This window comes from Streptopelia decaocto (genome assembly GCF_964273445.1).
Source record: "Streptopelia decaocto genome assembly, chromosome: 5".
NCBI classification, from domain to species: Eukaryota; Metazoa; Chordata; class Aves; order Columbiformes; family Columbidae; genus Streptopelia; species Streptopelia decaocto.
This window is the reverse complement of record NC_138659.1, coordinates 42,646,010-42,666,269: the sequence shown is the minus strand read 5'-3', so window position 1 is coordinate 42,666,269 and position 20,260 is coordinate 42,646,010. Positions and strand designations below refer to the sequence as shown.

The window sequence follows — 20,260 nt, the reverse complement described above, 5'->3', positions numbered from 1 at the left end:
GAAAGCATCTTAGTTATAACAATATGAAATTGTTATAATTACAGCTATAGAAATTAAAGATCAATTAGGATCTCTGGGTGTTTTGATTACGCTTTCCCTTATGTTAGTAGGTTGAGATGAACCAAGGCACTTCAAATGTCTTTATTTCAGCTTTAACGAAATCAAGATGAGGGTTATGAAATCCATGTACAAAAATTGCAGGTTCTTTTGGGTGCTTATGATGCAGCAACTGACACACAGATTTAGTGACTTACTTAGATGCAAAGTCAGGGACACTTGATTGTTGCTCAGAACCCATAGTTAGTATGAAGTAAAACGGAAAATGACACATTTTCTCTTGTCACAAAGGCTTGTATGCAAGAAAACACAGGCATGTGGGGGTAAATCCTAAAAACAAATGTCACCAAAGTTTTCTTCTGGGATTGCATAATCCTTGAACATTCTCTTGCTAAGTAATTTCAAGTTTTCTTCAGAGTTAATAAGTTCTTTAATTAATTGGTGTCTGTTATGTCATTGTTCCAGATTATGTTACTCATGTAGAAAGTAATACTTGCCTTCTTTATATGCTAAAAGCTTATTCTCACCCTTCAGTGTAATAAGTATGGAGAGGTTGAATTTCTCGGAATCCATTGTATTTTTATATAGTGTAAGACTTCTATTAGAAATATGATGATCTGTTTCACATTCTGTAATTTGACTAAAGGAAGGAATTCAGAAAATATGAAACCTGTTTTCTGTAGTAATTGCATTTTTTTATTGCCTGCTGTACTATCTCAAAACAGAAAGCCAAGAGATAACGCTTACTGTAGCATATGCTTTCAGGCAGAACATAATCAATTGACAAAATATCAGAATGTAGAAGCGTATTGACTAATTCTTCATTTTAACCTATTGACACGAACTACAAAACATTGGGAAAATGCCTCAACCAAAACATTCTTTGCTGAGATACTTCAGCTGTGTTCTTCTGTGGGCTGTGCTGGGAGATAAGGGTCCCATTTGCTGTGGCCTGTTTTATCCTGGTGTTTTTGCTACTAATAAGTGAGCAGCTTTTGATGAGCGTCAACTGCTACATAAAGTTATCTCTTGTTATACAACTGACGATCAGCTCTATATTCCACAAATAAGTGACTCTCTGAATGCAGCCTGCCATCAGAAAGGGCATTATTTTTTCTCTCCTTCTGTCTGCTTTGCAAGTAAATTGTTCCTTCTACAGACCCATGTGTCTCGCTTCTCTCTCCCTCGGTGACAGCAAAGCTCGCTGGTTGGTGAGCTCTGCAGGGGTTTATAGCTCAGCTCTGCTGTTCTCTCCCTCTGTTCCCACTTCTCTGTTCCCTCCCCTACTGTGACTAAATAAATTACCTGTATGACATGTTCAGTTTTCTCTGGCAAGAAGCCTGGGAAATCAAATCTGTTCCCGAACCTGGGTCTCCCATTTGGCAAATGTAATGCCTTCCTGCTGTTAAATCAGGTCAGCTCTCAGGAAAAACAAAGAACAATTTCATATAGCTATAATCAACAGAGAGTAAATTTAGATAATGCAGCTGACATATGTTTATTGTAAAGACCATCAAGGAAATAATTTTAAAAGCACTTCATCTCTGTCTGTTGCATTAGGATACGTGTTGGATCTTCTACGTGTACAAAAGATCTAACGTTTCTTTCTGCTATCTCATATCAAAGTGAAATATATTTTATGTCTGGTGTATTAAAATATTTGGTGAAATGGTTCATGGGTTGCATTAGAAGCAGTTTTATGTATTTAATTACTGTGCCTTTATGTAATTAGTATTGATTAACAATTAACTGTTAATTACTATTAATTATGCATAACCTGTCCAGTCTCTTTGACTTTTTGGTCTCTGAAAGTGGAAATATACTTTTCTGTTTAGAGGAGGAAAACTAAATACTTTTGATACATTATGTTCATTTTTCTACCTTCCAACTCAATCTGTTTTCACAGGAGATCAGAGATGGTGGGTCAGTGTTAGGGTGGTGGCAAATCTCCCCCATATCACCAGACCCCAGCAGCAGGGCCCCGTGCAGGCAGTCACCTTGTGCCAGGGAGGCACCATCAGCCTCCTCTCTTCTGCCGGAAGCTGAATTTCCTGCTCAGCTACTCTGCATGTCCCAGCGGGGCTCTGAATTACACCCCAGAGGCTCTTCTGTTTATCCACTTTGAGCTAACTTATGCAGACTGCAGCTGGACTGTGGAGCATCACTGGCCACTTCCTGTGGGAGCTCTATGATGGTGGGCCTTTGTCCTGGGGAAGCAGAGCAACTGGTTTCCCTTGGGCAGGCTGTGCTTGTGCAGGTGGTTGCTAGGGGACTGAAACTGCCAGTGACACCCTGAGCTCTCCCTCAGCCCTCTTCAAAGGTGGAGAAAATTAGGAGGTGCCACACACCCCTGCAGGACCCTCAGGGTTGATGCAGCACTCCTGTGCTGAGCTCTCAGGGGCCAATTTTGCTGCACCTTATTCAAGAAGGTTAGTAAAACTAGGCGTTAATGGCTCTGCTGCTTTACAGTCTTACAGTGTCTTACCAACACCACTGACTGAATAGCTACTGAGTTATGGCTGGGGACCTTGGCTAGAAACACTTCCCGACCTCAGCAGAGTATTAGGTTGTCTTATCTGGAGGAGCCCTGGGAGATCAAACTGTGTGAGGTTAACAGTTGGACTTGATGATCTCAAAGGTCTTTTCCAACCAAAACGATTGCTGAGCAGCAGAGCAGGGCTGCACAGGGCTCTGCCCAGGGCTGCCCAACCTGCATGGACTGTATTTCAAACTCACCTAACACTTCATTCTCGAAAATGGATAGACTCAAAGGTATAAGCAGTTTTTTAAAATGGTACATACTTTTGCAGAACTTTTTAAAGACAGCTATTGTTATTAATAATTGTTTAGTCATTTGTGCGTTGTCTTTGTTCTAAGGAGTGTCTTTGTTGTTTCTTCATTGCTCTGAGACATACAGTGAATATTTTTTCATCAGTTTAAAAATCCTTCAAAACTCTGTTCTGTAAGACACATCCTTGAAACTAAAATTGCTCTTTATTGTCCGAAGTCTTCATCCAATGTTCACAACAAAGACTAAGAGGTAAAAGCAGTGATGTGTCTTTTAAAAATGAGAGTTAAGTTCCTGCTTCCACCAGAAATGACCTGAAGCAAGAGCCATAATCTCCATTTGCATCAGTGCCTGTTTGAAGAAATGACAGTAGTAATGTTATCTGTCCTCAACTTAGTCTTATTGGTACAGATTGCAGATACTGTCTCCTACTGTAATGCTACGCAACCTATCTCTGAAAGGCTTCAGCTGATACTGTAATAGAATTCATTTCAGCTCTGTGTTAATGGCAAGGGTAAAGCCTGTCTTGTTCCCTTCTTAGCATCTAGGTTGACCAAAGGACTTGCTGGGCTTGTTCTAACCCTGCTTTATTTCTTGTATTCTTCAGCCTGTGACCTGATGACCTTGGGGATCTTGGCCTTAGTGACATCCACTGGTTGTGCCTCGGCCAACGCCCTGCAGTCCCTGACAGATGCCATGCACATCCCACACCTCTTTGTACAGCGCAACACGGGGGGCTCCCCGCGCACCGCCTGCCACCTGAACCCCAGCCTGGAGGAGGAGGAATACACACTGGCTGCCCGCCCACCCGTCCGCCTCAACGATGTGATGCTGAAACTGGTCACTGAGCTACGGTGGCAGAAATTCATAGTGTTTTATGACAGCGATTACGGTAAGTGAGGAATTTCAGGCACTATTAAATTGATTTCTTTTTAACTGGGAAATGGAGAGGAAAATATAAAGGGAGGGGTGGAATATAACTTGCTGGGTTCTTCATTGACAAAGGGGAAAGTGTTTCAAGTGGATGCAGGTCTTTGCTTTGAAGGAAAGGTTGCTGTGAAAACTAGTTCTCAGACAAGCAGCAAAGTTGCTTAGCAACACCTAGCAAGACAGCCGAAGTTTGAATCATCTCACACTTTTTCAGTTAAATATTAATAAAGTGTTGACATTGATTGGCAGAGGTCACATAGCTGCGCAAGCAAGTTCAACATGGCCTCTACCCATTCCCAGAAAACACTTTCTATCAAAGCTGAGTACTGTTCTCTTTAAAAATTAATTTTCACAATAACTATTACTATTTCTTTTTTCACATGCTTCCTCACACTATTCTCCATTTGGACTAAATTTCTCAGTGATACACTTTCTGGCATTAAACCAAATGGTAGAGTTAGCATTCTTACTACATCTGATGCCTCTCCTTCAGCAAAATCTTTACTTTGGGCTGAAACTTGAGGAAAAGGAGTCTTTGCCCAAGCAAATTTAGTACCTTATGATGGGTGTAAAGCAGCAATGAAAAAATAAATCTCTCATTGTGCCAAGCTCTCAGAGTAAAAGTGAACTGTGTGCATAACTTTTTTTTTAATACAGTTCCCCTTCTCCTCTGCTTAATTGATAAGAATATTGTTCCATATGTTTAACTCGTGGTATTTTCAGCATTCTCATAATGAGGAAAATAAATTTTCTATGGTATGCTTTAAAACCCTGAAAACACTTTACATTTAAAATGTGATGCATAAGCTTTTGGTGTGCTGAGTTACTATGAAGAGAATACAAAGAAAATTGCAGTTGGAAAAATAATCTTATGGGAATCTGTACATACAGTTTAGATTTTATAACTATACTTTCACAATTGCAAAATAGCTATTTATTTGAATTCTCCCTATATAATGACGTATTTTTCAATGGTGAATCAGAGAGAAATAACATCTTTGGCTTTGAAATTGAGCTACTTTTGGTTAAAAAAAACCCAAGGAAGCAAACAAAAAAACCCCAACCAACCAACCAAACAAAAAGCCAAAAAACCCACAACAATTCATAAAGGCTGTGCAAAGAGTCCTGAACTTGAATGAGTTCTGAAAGACTTGTTCTTGCCTGTTAGAGATGTCACTTGCTGCTTCTTCAACAGGCAGATTGAAGATAATAAGGGTGGTTTTTAGTGGGAAATCAACCAAGGCTTCTAACATCCTATTAATTATATAGAATTATTTTAATAATGAGAAGACTACTGTGGTACTTGTAGAGTTTATCTCTAGACTCAAAAATCTAGCAACCCAGCAAATAAATTGGGTATGTAATTACTATCCTAAGTAATACCTGATCAGTGAATGTTTTGAAAGCAAAAACCACAATGTACATGGAAGGTGTTCTTTTGGTGGCCTTCTGGTAGTGATGAAAATGTCACTATATAGCAGAGAATTTGGCTTAAAAAGGTAAAATTATTCTAACAGTTATTTCCAAGAATGGGAAAGAAAAATCTTAAAAGGATGTCTTACAAACGCCCTTTTCTAGTTACCGTTGTTTCTCTCTTCCTGATTTGTAGCTTTAACCTTCCAAAACTGCTTGATTCGGGTATCTTCAAAGGGTGCTGTTTCAACCCCTTGGAATCCTGGCCCTGGTAACACCATTAATGCTCTATGTACAAACTGCTGTCACCCATTTTGTCTGGTAGTAAACCTGGTTACTGAACTCTGCTGTCACTTATTTCAGTAGTAGATCCAAGTTTCTTTGCCTCTCTCTGCAAAGGGTTAACATCTCAGCACCAGGTCCTGAAACGCTTAATTCACATACTCTGTAAATTCAGTTACAATCAAATTTATCTTTTCCATTTATCACAGACTGACCTTCAGTCTGTACGAGTAAGATAGACACTAAAAGGGGATGGAAAATTGCCACAGGCATTCTGTTCCTTCCAGTGGAGAGTGTGCTGCATACTGCCGCTGCCCATGTGCTGTTGCCTCTCCTCTTCCTCTCAGATATGGCAACCATCTTCTACTAATTCCACTAGAAGCCAACTGAGCCTTGCCAGCTCCAGGCAGGCATCTGTGAATGGGGGATAAATAACCTCGTTGCCAGGATGTTCCACGCTGAGCTCCAGAGCAGCAGCCCAGCTCCCCGGGCACGGCCATTGCCCTCCTGAGTTGGCTTTGGCACAGCCCTGCCCACCCATCTCCAGCATCGCCTCCTTGCCCAGCGTGCAGGGCTGAGTGCTGGCCACGAGGAGGGAGGTCACTTGAAGAACATATCTTTATGATTACAGAGAGCTTCCAGCACCGTGCTTTTGTGGTTCGCTCTAATAAATGGTTCTTCTCTACCTGCTCTCTGCAAGTTATACTGTTCCCTCGAGTAATTTTTTAATTTGTCCATCTGCTGATTGCTAAAAACCAGCCAATCCCTTGGCGTTCTCCTTGTGGAAACTGTCAGGTTTTCTAAAGACTAAATAACACTGCACAACTTAAAGAAGTCCTGTGTTTATAGTAATGCTGTGCTATACTGGAGCAGAAAATTTTTTGCCTCATGAACTACTTGTCCCTTATCAGATGTACATTTTGGATTATAATATCTGTACTGGCTAAATTAAGGAAAAGTAACAGACTTGGCAATTAGAAATACAGAGTAGTCACTGAATAGCCTAGCAAGCTTTATACTGTTGTGCTTATGATAAAATATGCCTTGTTTTACACTGAAGCTACAGGGAGAAATCTGTCTGTACAACTGCAGTGAAAGAATATGGTCCTTTCCAGTAAAATGCCTTAAATTCTGTAACAAGAAATGAAGAGATTTCACAGGAAAAATGCAGAAATTTTAAAGAAAAAGATTGCTGAATGGAAATGGTAGAAGCAGGGTACAAACTGTGGCATTCCACCTAACCTGAAACCAGCTTTCAGATTTTTTCACTTGTGGTGAAAAATGGATAATAGCAAGAAAGGGGTAATAGCTTGATTCTGGAGAAGTGACTTTTCAAAGACCTCAGACTTTGATAGTTGCAGCATTCAAACTCTTCTCGATACACTGCTCTCCTGAGCAGTACCAATGGGGGAGAGGTCAGTTGATACATATCCATACAGTTCTCCTATGTTTGAATAAGGAAAGATAACAGTTCATATGGATACTACATCTTCATGACTCAGCCCTTGTTTTTCTACTTTTCTCATTAATGGTTTATGCATAATTTCAGAAGATGCAGGGTAATCTACTCCCCATTGATCTCAGTTGGAGCTGTCTGCTGATGAGACTGCTGCCTGATATGAACATGATGGCTAGGCACTATAGCAAGTCAGTCATAGCTGAAACAAGACAAGTTTCCTCTCTTTCTGATGAGCTGTAGAGCTATTGGAGCTCAGTGCTAGAATGAGACAGTCTGAGCCCTGTCTCTATCCCTGCTATTCTTTGCTGTGTCATCCTGAGAAGGCTTTCTAGCCCTGTATGCTTCCCTTGCCCATCTGTGAAATGGAAAGAAAAACCTTTCTCCCAGTGTGACTGAACCAGTGTTTGAAATGTCTTTAGAAATTCTTTAGGCAGCAGAATTAAGTGGCATATTCAGGAATAAGTCAATTCCAGTAAGAACTCAAGGGACTAGGGTCATGTTAAATGCATTATTCTACTTTAAGTGTCTTTATGAAAATCCCATGCCAAAGCATGGCACTTGACATTAATTTTCTGGGGAAAAAAATGAATTGACCCTAAGTTTGTCAACAGCTCTCTGAAGGTGCTCTGTGGAATTAAATCTACTCACCTGTTAAAGAACTTGCAACAGAAGTCAGATGTGTTGTGTCATTCTAAAAAGCTTCAGCTGTGCTGATGTGTTTTGAATTGCTTTTTCCTCTACAGGAGCATCTTTTATGCCTCTACATACATTGCATCAGTGTGTAAAGGCCTGGTGGGAAGTTTTATGTTTTATTTTGCTGACCTCCTGGATGTAGAAGCATCAGTAATCAAAATTTCTGACACAAAAATTGGTAGTGTGGCAAGTTTTGTAAAGAATCTTACCAAGCTCTAAAATGACTATAAGTTAAAATCAGTGGGTGCTGCCCACAGATAAGTTTGGGTAGTAAACAGTTGAAAGTTTGCTTCTAGGGTGAGCAAATAAATAGCTGTATGGTTAGAGGAAGGATTTGAGAAGGATTTTGGAAACTGGATGTAAAAATGAAAACAATGAGCAATACCAAGTCATATTTCTGAAGAGAAATGTAATAGCTATGTTTTCACTAGATTATTCTTACTGTTGAAAACCACTTTGTCTCTGTGGTTATATCCAGTCTCTCTGCTTTCCTTCTTATATGTACACATACCCGTATTACAAAACATAAGACAAACAAGATTTTGTTATGATTGTTTTGTTATGATTTGTTTTGCCAATGAAAATTATATTAGACCTGTGAAAGGGAGCTGCAATTTTTTTATTCCTAATTTCTGGTGTCAATAATTGCATGTTATCTGGTTAAGAAAAAAGTTGTACAAAAGCTTTAAGGAATAAACTACTGAAGAATTTTAGACCTTTCTGATCTATCTTGGACCTTTGTTCTTATAGGGAAAAAAACCCCAAACCTAAATGCCCATTGTATTGAATTATAAGTTCTTTTCAATTTTGTTTTTTAATTTTTATTATTAGAGATCTATTTTATTTTTATTCTGATAATTGATACCACATTAATTTTGAATGCTTCCTTATGAATCTTGCTATGTAGAAATAATGTGATTTTCAATGTAGCGAGCTTCCTGGGAAATTTTGTTCCCTACAGCAATTACATGGTGATTTTATTTCTAAGTCGTACCTGTAAAGGGCCTCACTTTTGATTGGAAGTAACAGGAATTATTATATCAATAGTTTTACAGCTAGCTATTGATCCTGGCATGGTATCTCCTTTGTAAAGGACCCTTTGTGCAGGCCACCACTCTTGCAATTATTTAATTTACAAAGTTATATGGTAATGAAAATTGAGAAATGCATGGTTTCACTTGATCCATGTGTAACTCTGCAAATCAGTTGTGATATGAAGCATTGGCTGTCACAATGAAAACACAGTAGAACATTTGCACATAAAGTACTGTTGACTTCCCTGCTTTATTTTGTCTTTAAGATTTCTTCTGTTCTTGTCAGTATAACATAACTTATCTTCTGCTTTCTGAATCATCATTTCAGCTGTCAGACAACTACTTCTGTATCACTAGGGCTGCCATATTTCTTGACAGGCTTTTCCAGTGAACATACCTTGTTTAATGCAAATACGGGGAATTTGGCACTTGAGAAATGTTGAACCAACTTCACATGTGTTGGTATGTGCCTGTTCAGCAAATCTGACACTACCAGAAAGTGTTAGACTTCTTCTGCATGCACTGGTGTGGTTGAGTTTGCTTGTATTATTAAAAATACCTGGGTTTTTCAGTTGGTTGGAGCACGCTGGAACTCTTGGAGAGGAGCTTGAATTGGGCTTGCTGTGTTCGAAGAGTAAAACACATAGAATTTAAGCAGACAGCCACAGAGAAACATAACTTCTTTATTGTCATCAATCTGCAACAGGAATTCCTTTGGGAGGGAGTCCTTGGACATGTCTATCATTGGTGCTGCTGTATAAGATGATAAAGGGATAAATAGACTGGGCCTAAGCACCTTTTCATCTAACAAGGAACAGAATCCTCCAAGCTTTTATTCTACACAAATTCTGTTCCACCTAGTTATTAATGCATAACCAGGGATACAGGATGCCTAGACTCCAGACAAATGTGAAATCTTCCATTTCTACCTGGAAAAAATGAAGACATTCCTGTGAGCAGAGTGTCTCATAACATAAAGTATAATCAGCATTGCTGCTGCAGAGAATGTCAGGAAATAAAGAATTCAGCCAAGTTCTACGAGTCCTGCAGGGAGTTTTGTGATGCCATGGGATATATGAAAAAAAAAGTTGACCTTTTGACTTTTACATTGAATTCGGTCTAGAAGCTGTTGAAGAAACAGCATTGTATGTTCCCATATTTATCCTTGAATCACTTTTCTGACTGTAGCAGCACTTAAAGTAATTGGCCTACTTAAATTAAGCATGGATTTTTGTCATTTTTGATAGTAGTTTTTTTATTTAGTAATGCACTGCAGTATGTAACACTAAATGTCATTAAAGAAAGTCAATTTCACTTCAAATTATTACTTATAAATTAATTTTAGTACTTTAATTTTTAAAGTATATGAGTAAGCATGCTAATAGCAGAAGTAAGACGTCCCTGTTCCTACCGCTCCCCACAGTTCCTAGCAGGGTATGGAAGCAGCAGACAGAGGTTGTTTCCCATAAAAGCTATTCACTAAATACCTTCAGGGCAATGCCTGATATACAAATGATCTTAAAGCTATGGTAATGCCTTTATTCTGAATGAGTGCTATCATAACCTACCTGGAAGTTCAGTGGTAGTAGAGGCCAGTCAGAGACCCTTGGACAAACAGTTTGAGCAGTTTCAAGCAACTTGTCTTGCTCATAAATTCAAGGCAAGTTAAGGATATAATTTCAACCTTTCAAAATGTAAGTTCTTTTGAAAAATCCAAATTGTTGTGGAATGACACTCAAAATGGAAGGCTTGTGCAAAACAGTTATTCTTAAAATCAGTTTGTATTTTAAAAGACTTCAGAAATATAAATCTGGAGGGATGTTCATGAAAAATTAAATGAAAGGCTTTATTAGAAGTAGTTTTCCAGCAGTTTTTCAGCTCAGTCATCTGGTCAAAAGTGATTATTAATCTAGTCCTGAAAGCACTCATTGTGCATTCTTCACTGTGTCTTTTTCTACCTATTGTAACAGTTCAGTGGACAGTCTCCAGGCTCAGCTTTGCAGGAACTGGTGGCTACTGGCTACTCTATTTTTTTCCGCTTTATATTCTGAAACAGAGAAATGTTTCATAATACAGCACACACTGTGTAAAGAAAGTGCAAAGTTCAGCAGCCTGGAACTGGAGGGTGCAAATTAATTCATTTTGAACAGAGAGGTCTTTGAAAATTGTAGATGTCATCTGCAGAAGGTCTATAGCTCTTGGACTCTTTTTGCCTGACTGATGGTTGTTTGAATCTCTTGGCTTTTTAAGCCATGGCATAAGGCTAAACTACTTGTTTGAGCATGTGAAAATGAGAAGGAGAAATAGCAAGATGATTTGGTATGCTTGAGGAGGGAGTCTGAAAAAAACAGTTCCAGAAGGGAGTCTCTTTAGTTCACATTTCTTAGAGAGTGAATGTTTATACATTCATTTAGAAATTGTTTGATAAATGCATAACTTGAAGTGGAACAGCAGAAAGTTAGAAGTCTGTCCGGGAGGATAGATGTAGAGCTTCAGACAGTAACACCATCATTCTGAGAAAATATATTTGGATATCTCAATATGCAATGAACTTGGGTTCCCATTCTTTGTTGTCTTTCATGGAAGGGGGTAGGGGAGAGGGAGAGAATTAATATACATATACACACACACACACATATATATTTATGGATTTCAAGGAAAGTGGTAAAGGAGTGTGTGTATGTTTACATACATGTGTATATGCTTGTGTGTAAATGTATGCATCAGTGCATACATGGAATCAAGGAAACATATTTACACGGGTCCCTCCTCGTAATATTTCTGATGCCACTCTGGGCAGGACAACTTTCGCTTCCCTCCTGGATAGAAAGGGTTTATTTTTTATTTTACCCAATTAAGAGTTGGTGTGCCTTCCCATCACTGCTGCGTGTCTTCCTTTTTGAGACAGAAATCACATTCCTTTTCCTTCTCACACTACTTATATTTAGATACTGTGTTTTACTACTTTATTTTTCTTATGGCTAAATTTTTTATGGGTTTGCTGGCTTTCTTCAGCACCCTTTCCATAGGCTGGGGCTACCCCTTTGGCCAGGACTATTCCTTTTCTTTGCTGATTTATGATAAATGGTAAATGAATGTACTCTGAAGGATTCCTTTTGTTTCTCCTCTGCTTGTAAAGCATGCTGACTGAGTACATTAGAGAAGAGATAACATTATTTGTCATTGTCTTCATAGAAGGGATTAATCTTGAGGACCACAATGAATGTAAAACTCCCGAAATAATTTTAAAGGAAAAGTATAGTAAGGAATGGGATTTTTATAGAGCCCTGGGGGTCAAAATGGTTTTCTACATATTGTGTGGCTATCAACAAATGTGTACTATTATGACTCCTGCACAGTATTTATGTGCTTGATATATTTATATATGTGTAAAGTGGTAGACTACTGCATTTGTGTATATATAACGCAGCAAAATTATTAGACTGAACCAGCCTTTTGTTCAGTATCTGGGAACTGGAAAGATCTGATGATCTGATCCATGCAATCCAAGATTGCATTGAAATGTAAAGTCCTTTTTTTTTTTTTTTTCTGAAAACACAAGTTAAGACTGTAAATAGTCTGTACTGCAGTGACCTTTATGGAATATGAAATAAATATCATTCATACTGTGAATTAAAACAAATACAAGGGCCATTCTCCTCGCTGTCATGGAAATGCAAGTTAATATTATCTTTTGTAACAGCAAGCAGGACAGAAAGATACTTAGCTGAAAAAAAAGGGGCAATGATCAAGAAGTGTAAGCAAAGCTTGATTGATTTTGAGGTAGAGTTGAATGCAAACAAAGATAAATTATATAGTTTGCCTAGGAGGTTATTTAGTCAAGAGATGGTAGAAAACGAAGAAAGGTGAATTCATGTCAGTAAGACACTGTGGGAATTTGTACTGTGCAAGTTTCCATCATGATGGTCCCTCTCCTTGGGATGCAGCTGATGTGAAACTGTGGAGACTCCCTCATCCAAGCAGATCTCAAAGCACTTGGAGTTGTCTGAGCTCAGAGCAGAACCCCAAGTTGCGCACTTAGTCAATGCTGGAGTCATCTGTGTTATACGCTACCTTTATGACTTTACATTAAACTATCCATTTAGTGAAGTTCTTTTATCATAGCATTTGATCAATTTACAGTTTAAAGCATCATCCTGCAAGATAAGGTAGCTGTACTCTTTCCATTGTATAAAAATTGCAGAGATGTGGGGAGTGTTGGGCTGCTAAGATATTTCTGTGACTATAAGCTAGGCATCTTACTTTGATTTCAAAAAGGTTCTGAAACTTGTTTTTAATGTCTAGGCAGCTGTCCACAGATACTCAAGGTTCCCTTCCCAGCCAGAGGTGTGCAAAGGTGACAGAGTTTTGCTCTTCCTTGAATTGTGCTGTGCAGGCCTTCTGTGCCTTCTGCAGTTATGTTCTGGTGTATTTAATGTTTAGATCTGTTGCTTTGGGAGTTATTTTGAAAATTATTTCAATCATTTTAGAAGCAAATGCATCATTAGCCTGTGAAAAATTAAATAAAAGGTAGGGAGGGAAAAAGCTTTGCCATTTGGATTATTTGGAGTCAGAGCCCATTAGGAATGTAATCTGGATGTCTGAGTTCCATTGGAGAGTGATTTAATATTCATCATATTATTATAGCATTTGTTTAAATGGAAATAATGCATTTTGTTTTGTGTACAAATTGAGTAAATAGGATTAGTCTCATTACTGGGGAACATTGAGTCCTACAGAGATCCTTTTTAATAGTGGTTATTTTGTTTTCGCATCTCCTGCTTTAGTAATCAAGGCCCAAATAGGCTGTTTCTAACAAAAACTTATGGGAGAATTGTGGAGGGCTTCAAGAAATAGATGAAAATTGAGTGGGGACATCCCTCACAGTAATTTAATTGATGATGCCTTGTGATGGGAGAGCTCTGAATGGAAACACAGCTACTGTAACACTGTTTGGAGGCAGTAGTTCAGTTAATCAATTTGGAAAGCCTTATGGGGTCAGGAACTATTGGCAGTCCCCATTTCCCAGCAGCCCATCTCATCTATCAGTAAGAATTGAATCTTTGGCTGGATAAATCTTCAGCCCTTGTGTAGCAGACGTGGAAGGGAACTCAGGTTAGAAATTCAGCTCTGGTATTTATTATGGCTGTCTTCAATTTCATTTCTAATGTGATTGTGATTTCCTCTGGTCTGGCTCTGGCCACCATTTGCTTAGATCATCAGCAAAATTTCTTCCTGGCAAAGCACCCATGCAGAGTGAGGAAAATAGAGAAACTATGCCATGGAAGAGTAGTTGTTACGTGTTTACCAAAAGACCAAGAAATATTCAGTCCCTGAAATATAAAATGCCTTGCTTGCATAATGAACCATAACCCAGAGATCTCATTTGTCCTAATGCAACTCCTCATTGATTTTGAAAGTCGTTTTTCTTTGGCCCACTGATATTAATATTTGACATTGCCATTAACAGGAATTAAGATATGTCTTGTCTTCCAAAAGCCATATTACAACATCAAGGGAACTTTGTTAAGAAAGTAATAATCGATTAGCTAGGACCAACTCTACTGTATAATGACCTTGATCTTCAAATGACAGAGTCTTTACAGGAAGGAACTGTCTTCATTTTTGTCAGTAGGAATGTGAATCTCCCTTGCTGTGGAAGAGTAATTAAAGGGCAAATTTTCTGGCATTGTATGTGTAAGTCAGCACAGCCTGAGCACTAACACCTAACTGGATACCCACCAGGCACTTGTGGTGTAATAGAAATCCTGTTGGCTGAAGGATCAGCAGTGAGCTGAGTTTTAAGTGAAGATCTTCCCTTGTTGCTCAGCATTAAGGCTGCTGTGTTATGATTATCTTGTGTGGAAGTAAACATGAGCTTATTAAATTTTATTAAAAACAAAAAATAATCTGGACTGCAGATATTTGATTCCAAATGACAGTTCTGGTTCCCAAAGTGCATTCTCCATTTGTCATGCAATATGTGGTGATATACTCTGTCTCTGTTGTACAAAGTAGTATCTGTGGGAGTCTTTGTGGTGGTTTATATCTGTTATTCTCTCCCATCTTGTGCAACCACTTAAGTCTGGACAAGCTGTAATTAAGTGAAACAATATATTACAGTATTAAACCAGGATAACAAAAGCAACCTTGCAGTGGGAAGGGTGGGAGGCAAAAAAAGATGCACATGTTACGTGTTGGCTCATTGGCCAATTAGTGGGGTTGACTGAGTATTAACAGCAGATGTACTTAAGTTTTGTTTCTCTTAGATCCTACTTACACCACTAGAAAATAACAAAATTCCAAATCATGGTAGCAGAAGGGGTTACAAACCCTGAAAGGTGTGAGTTTGACAAGTGCAGCCACACTCACAGAAACATGGACTGGCTACGTAAAGACGTGACGTTGGTGTGAAGGCAGCAAGGTCACTAGGGGGTGGAAATGGTTTGTGGTGGAATCTTGGACCATGCTCTTCCTATTTGGATTACTGTAATTTAGCCAGTTCACTTTGGATCTGGTTTAGCAACTTCTGCTGTGCAACAGTAACAGACAGAAAATTAGATAATTAACAATAATAGAAATATTGAATGGGTTTTTTTGGTTATGTCAAAGAACAATAAGACATTTTGGTCCTCTTTAGACAATTTCATCAGAAAATCATTTGATGGTTTATAACATGATGTGATTGAAAACATTCTTATTAGACTTAAGTGGCAAGAGGGAAAACTGCAAAGTTAACAGTGAGATTTGTCTGCTTCCTTTTATAGGCTTAGCTCATGTAGTGAAGGTGATGGAAAGGTTTACTTTCACTAACTCAGCAACTTCATTGCAGTACATTAAAAAAATAGTGTAAAAAAACTAATTAAAGCTTCATTTTTAGGGGGAAGGAGAGAGGGAGGTTTGTTTCGTACTGAGGTGTATTTTATTGTTTAAGTTAAAGAATCTGGACTGAGTTGATTTAAATAATAAAGAAAAAATGTGGAAACTTTATTACCTTATTTTTTCTAATTATGCAAGAACTGATGTACCCATGTAACTTTAAATGAGTGAATAGTCTCCTTGAAATTCGGATATAAATGAGTAATCGTAGGTAGGGAATTGGAGAATTTGTAGCCTATCTAAAATACTCAGAATTCCTCCTGAGCTCAAATCCTACCGCAGAAAGGTCTGCCTGATGTGAGGAAACACCTGCATGAGGCACTTACAAGCAATGGCCTGATACCATCCATGCCAGGAGGCATCATCTTCTGTCCTGCAAAATGTGTGCATATGCCAAGTGCTCTATCTTTAGACTGAATAGAGGGACTGTAAAGGTTAATTATAGCCTCAAATTGAAACACACATAACCATTTGCAGAATGGGCTCTCTACATGTATGCAAGGACTGATTCAGTTCAGTTTGTGCTGAATTTTATTTGGTTCCTGAAAAAATATGGCACCTGTGATTACGCTCTGTAGGTCTGAGATTGTCAGTTTGCTCGTGTTCTGAACAACATTGATCTTGTTCACTGATTTCAAATCACTAATGCGACAGAGGCCTCAAGCCTTTTCTATACATTTTGAAAAAAAAAGTGGTTGGTACCAGAGAGAGCTCCAAATTCCTGCTGTGCAAAAGGTTGCACTCTGAACTCATTTGCAAACTATTAGACGGCATCAACCCAGCAGCCACAGGTGCTCAGGTTTGACATCAGGGAATTCCAAAAGAAAAGGGTCTTATAGAAGATTCAAGGGTACTGAAAGCTTTAGTCAGACATTGCTAAACGTGAGGTAATCCAAATGTCAGATACAAAGTCACAGGGCTCACAACTGCTGTTGCTCAGGAACAGGTTTGTTTCTACCATTCTGTTGTTTAATCCCTTTAGTGCGTTAATTAACCTCCGTGTTTTGCTGCCTTCAGCTGATGTCAGGAAGACGTTATAGTAAAACTTTATAGTAAAACCAAACAAATTTGAGACCTTTCTCAGGTAGAAGGGCTGGCAGTGCCACCTAAGGGAAAGGAAAATCCTTACAAAACTAATAATCAGCTGGGGCAGGGGGAGTATTTGAGCAGCTCTGACCCTTTGCAGGAGAGCAGTACATTTTTTTGCAGGTTTTTATTATTAATGTAGGAAGAAAGATTACCCTTGCTATCCAGCAAAACAGTAGCTAATTAGATCATTGTTTCTTAATAATGATGAAAGCTTAAGTTTTAGACCATCAGGAGAACCATCTGGGGATTCTGAATGATTGTTTAGAAAACAAAAAGCCTAGTTGAATTTCTTCCTATTTGTGGCCATTGCTGTTTTTCAAGTATTGATGCAGCACAATCTATAGGGACTTTTTTTGTCATGGATTTATTAGAAAATTAGGAGGTAAGAATACCTGTGGCTTTTTTGTGTGTGTAAATGTGAGGGATTTTGGAGATGTTTACATCAATGTGTTCCTGAATGTTCGTATTTACATTACTCACCTAACTGAAAAAGAAAATCCCTTGGTTGAAATGCTGCTATGAGGAATTGATATTGATTTGAGTATTCTCTTTAGCAAAACATGTTAACAAAAATCAGCAGCTAAATGTTTTCTTGCCTTAATAATGATTTAAAGACTGGAAGTTAGCAAGCAAAAGGAGACCTGTGGGGATATATGCAAATAGGTTTGTTTTCCCATATGTCTTGGGTTCCCACCCAAGCTGTTTTTTATTTAGCCAATTCTTTATGTGCTAAAGAGATGCTTTGTTAGAGGAAAATAGCCTTTTTTTGTTTTTGTTTTTTTTTTTTTAAGGAAAAAGGAAAGACTCTGATAATGATCTGAAAGAAGAATTTTAAACATTTAGTCTTTATTGCTGTTAATTACTGTGGTAATTGTATAGAAATGGCAATGTGTGATTTTAATTCCTAGTTTATTTATTTGAAACGCATAAAAGCATTCACAAACAAGCTTTTAATTAGAAAAATCTTGTGTAGGGTGTAGCCATTCTGTCAGAGACCAGAATCTACCCACAGTCTGTCTTATGATGGGGTGTTTCTTACAGAACTTGACCTTTCGATATGAAATGTCATAAGTTTAAAACAAAATTAAGCCCAAATAGTCCTTAAACTTAAAGACCATAGAGGCTGGCAGGATGCTTTGTTTCTGTGCTTTGAACTTTATTTAGTTCCATAGAAGTTGTTTTTGGAGGTCTGATGCAGGGAGATGACCCAATTTCATTGGCCTTTAATGTCATGTGTTTTGTCCAATGATTATTTTGCATTTTGAAATGTTTTTATTAAAATATTTTCAAAAATGTGGCAAAACTTAATTTTGCTGGAATTTAAAGGGATTTTCCATGTAGAATTTTAATGTCTCAGAACACTGCAGGTCATGGAGGAGAATGTATATATATACACCCCTGCTAGCCATGTTCACATGTACATGTCATCCTCGTGCTAATCCTGATCCCAGTCAGTCAATCAGACTTTAATGCAGCTTGTTCTTATCAGTCAGAGTAGTTTGTACTTGGCCTTATCAGTCAGGTTTACATACATGGCCCATAACCTTCCAGTTATCATACAGATGGCAGCAGCCCTAAATCTAATACTAGAACCAATGTTCATATCCTCTTGCTGTGATGTTTCCACAGCTTTTCTGTCACTCTCAAATGTTCAGAACATTCAGGTCTCAGGTAGTGTGTGTGTAGTTTTAGATTTGTTTGCTTTTTAAACACAAAGGAAGTTGTTGGCTATGGTGAGGATTGAGCTGAAGTCCAGCGCCTGTTTCTTATTAAAAAGGTAGTAACAGAAGCCAGTCTAAAATTTAGTTATTCATACATTTCAAACAAACCTCTTGTGAATTCTTACTTTTGGAGAAAATATGCCGTGGCCCTACTTTATCATCAGTTTTGAAAAAAAACTCTGATTATTATTTCATGGTAAGGTTGTATCTGTTAGAGAAGGAGTACTTAATAAGGCAAGGGATAATTGGACCAAAAGTGTTGTTATTTCTTTTTTCCTAAGTATAAGCTTCAGGAGGGTCCTCGCTGTAGTCACAGCCAGTTTTGTTCTCTTTATTTTAAGGGTGAAGAAGTTAGATCAGTATTTATTAAGTCTGAAGTGGCTTCTGTGTTCATTTGTGGTTTGCCTGACAGCCACACACTTTGCAGTTAGTGAGTCTATTTAAGGCACAATCTTTGTCTCTCTACTGGCTTCACACGGCAATGGGGAAATGGAGCCGCCCCTATTAGAAGTAATTGGTAAGAAGCCATAACTACTGTCACACATTGCAGTGAGGCTTATATCTCACTTTAGCTGCTAAGACTGCATGTCAGAGCCTTCAAAATGATCTGCCTTTCTCCCTTTGTGATCGCACGTTGCTTCAGAGGCTTCACTGGAATGTAAATTGTGTGGACCTTGTTACGGTTCTGTCCTCCTTCCGCTTGCGAGCTCTCCCTCCCAACATGAAAAGCTGTGGAGTCGTTTGGGTGACATTAATCAGGAGCTGGTTGTCTTCCTTTCCGTGCAGTCTTCACAATTAGGGACATGCCTCTTTGATAGTGGCTGCTGGTACTTTGACACAGCAGCTAACAAAGCAGAGCCAGCTTTTTGAGAAAGCGCTGTTTATTTTGCATGCCTGTCCTTGCGGCTGGCCACCTGTTGCTGAGACTAATTGGTAGCGTTGGAGGATCAGTAAGAGATAGGAGAAAGACGGGATAAACCCATATGCACACAACACCCATGAACATGTGCTTAGACTATTTCAAAGGGTGTATTTTTGTGTTCATGTCCTCATGCTGCATATAAGTGTGTAATGTATATATACGTTACTTGTATGCACGCTCATACACAGAGCAATATACATACAAATGTGTAAGCATCTGTGTAAACAAAGGCCAAAGGCAGTTTGTGCTCATATTGATGAACATTAGTTACTGGGAGTCTGTCAATTAGAAATTCAGCTTTAAATACACAGGTAGTACAGAAAAAAACTGTAGGAACAGGAGTTTGGCTTAGGATCATTTAGACATATCAAAAAAGGTGAATCTTTCAGGGGAAAAAATGCAAATGTTTTTTTCTTTTTTTTTTTTTTTTTTTTTTAAACCACCTAGCTTTCCAGGTTCCCAAATGAGTCAGTATTACAAAGCTAGAGGGTAGCAACTAATGTGTGACATTCAGGCTTTATAAGAACATATCTTCATTGAAACTGTGTGCAATTTCTTGTGCTAGTTCCTTTGTCCACAGCACAAATGTTAGCTATGTACACCACCTTTGAAAGTATACATAGAAAACCAACAAATGACAAACAATCAAAACCAACCAAACACCAATGAAACCAACCAAACAAAAAACAACAACAACAAAAGCCACACAACAACATAAACCCCCTTGGAGATGAGTGTAGTACCTGTTTTTGTTAGAATTATAAAGCTTTTCAAGTTATAGCTTTGTTTCCATGCAGCCCTGGTAGCTTTCTTTACCATTCTGCTTTCTAAATTAAATTTGTTGTGTTTGGTCTGTCCCGGAGAGTGAATTATTTTGGCAAGGTCAGGCTATGTAGGTAATATGATGTTGATTCACAAACATAAATTAACTGGGAAACCTAGAGGAGTTAGTGTGTGTTTAAGTACCGTGAGCTGACTACCTCCTAGGATTTT

The 20,260-nt window shown here is 38.4% G+C and overlaps 1 protein-coding gene across 1 annotated transcript in view; it reads left to right on the top strand.

Moving 5' to 3' along the window:
* Positions 1-20,260, top strand: part of GRID1 (glutamate ionotropic receptor delta type subunit 1) — a gene marked incomplete at its 5' end in the record, with an annotated part of 523,307 nt that overhangs the window by 210,013 nt on the left and 293,034 nt on the right. The window contains one exon of the mRNA XM_082052805.1: positions 3,453-3,737. Within this exon, the coding sequence (XP_081908931.1) occupies positions 3,453-3,737 (285 nt within the window). The remainder of the gene's footprint in view (positions 1-3,452; positions 3,738-20,260) is intronic.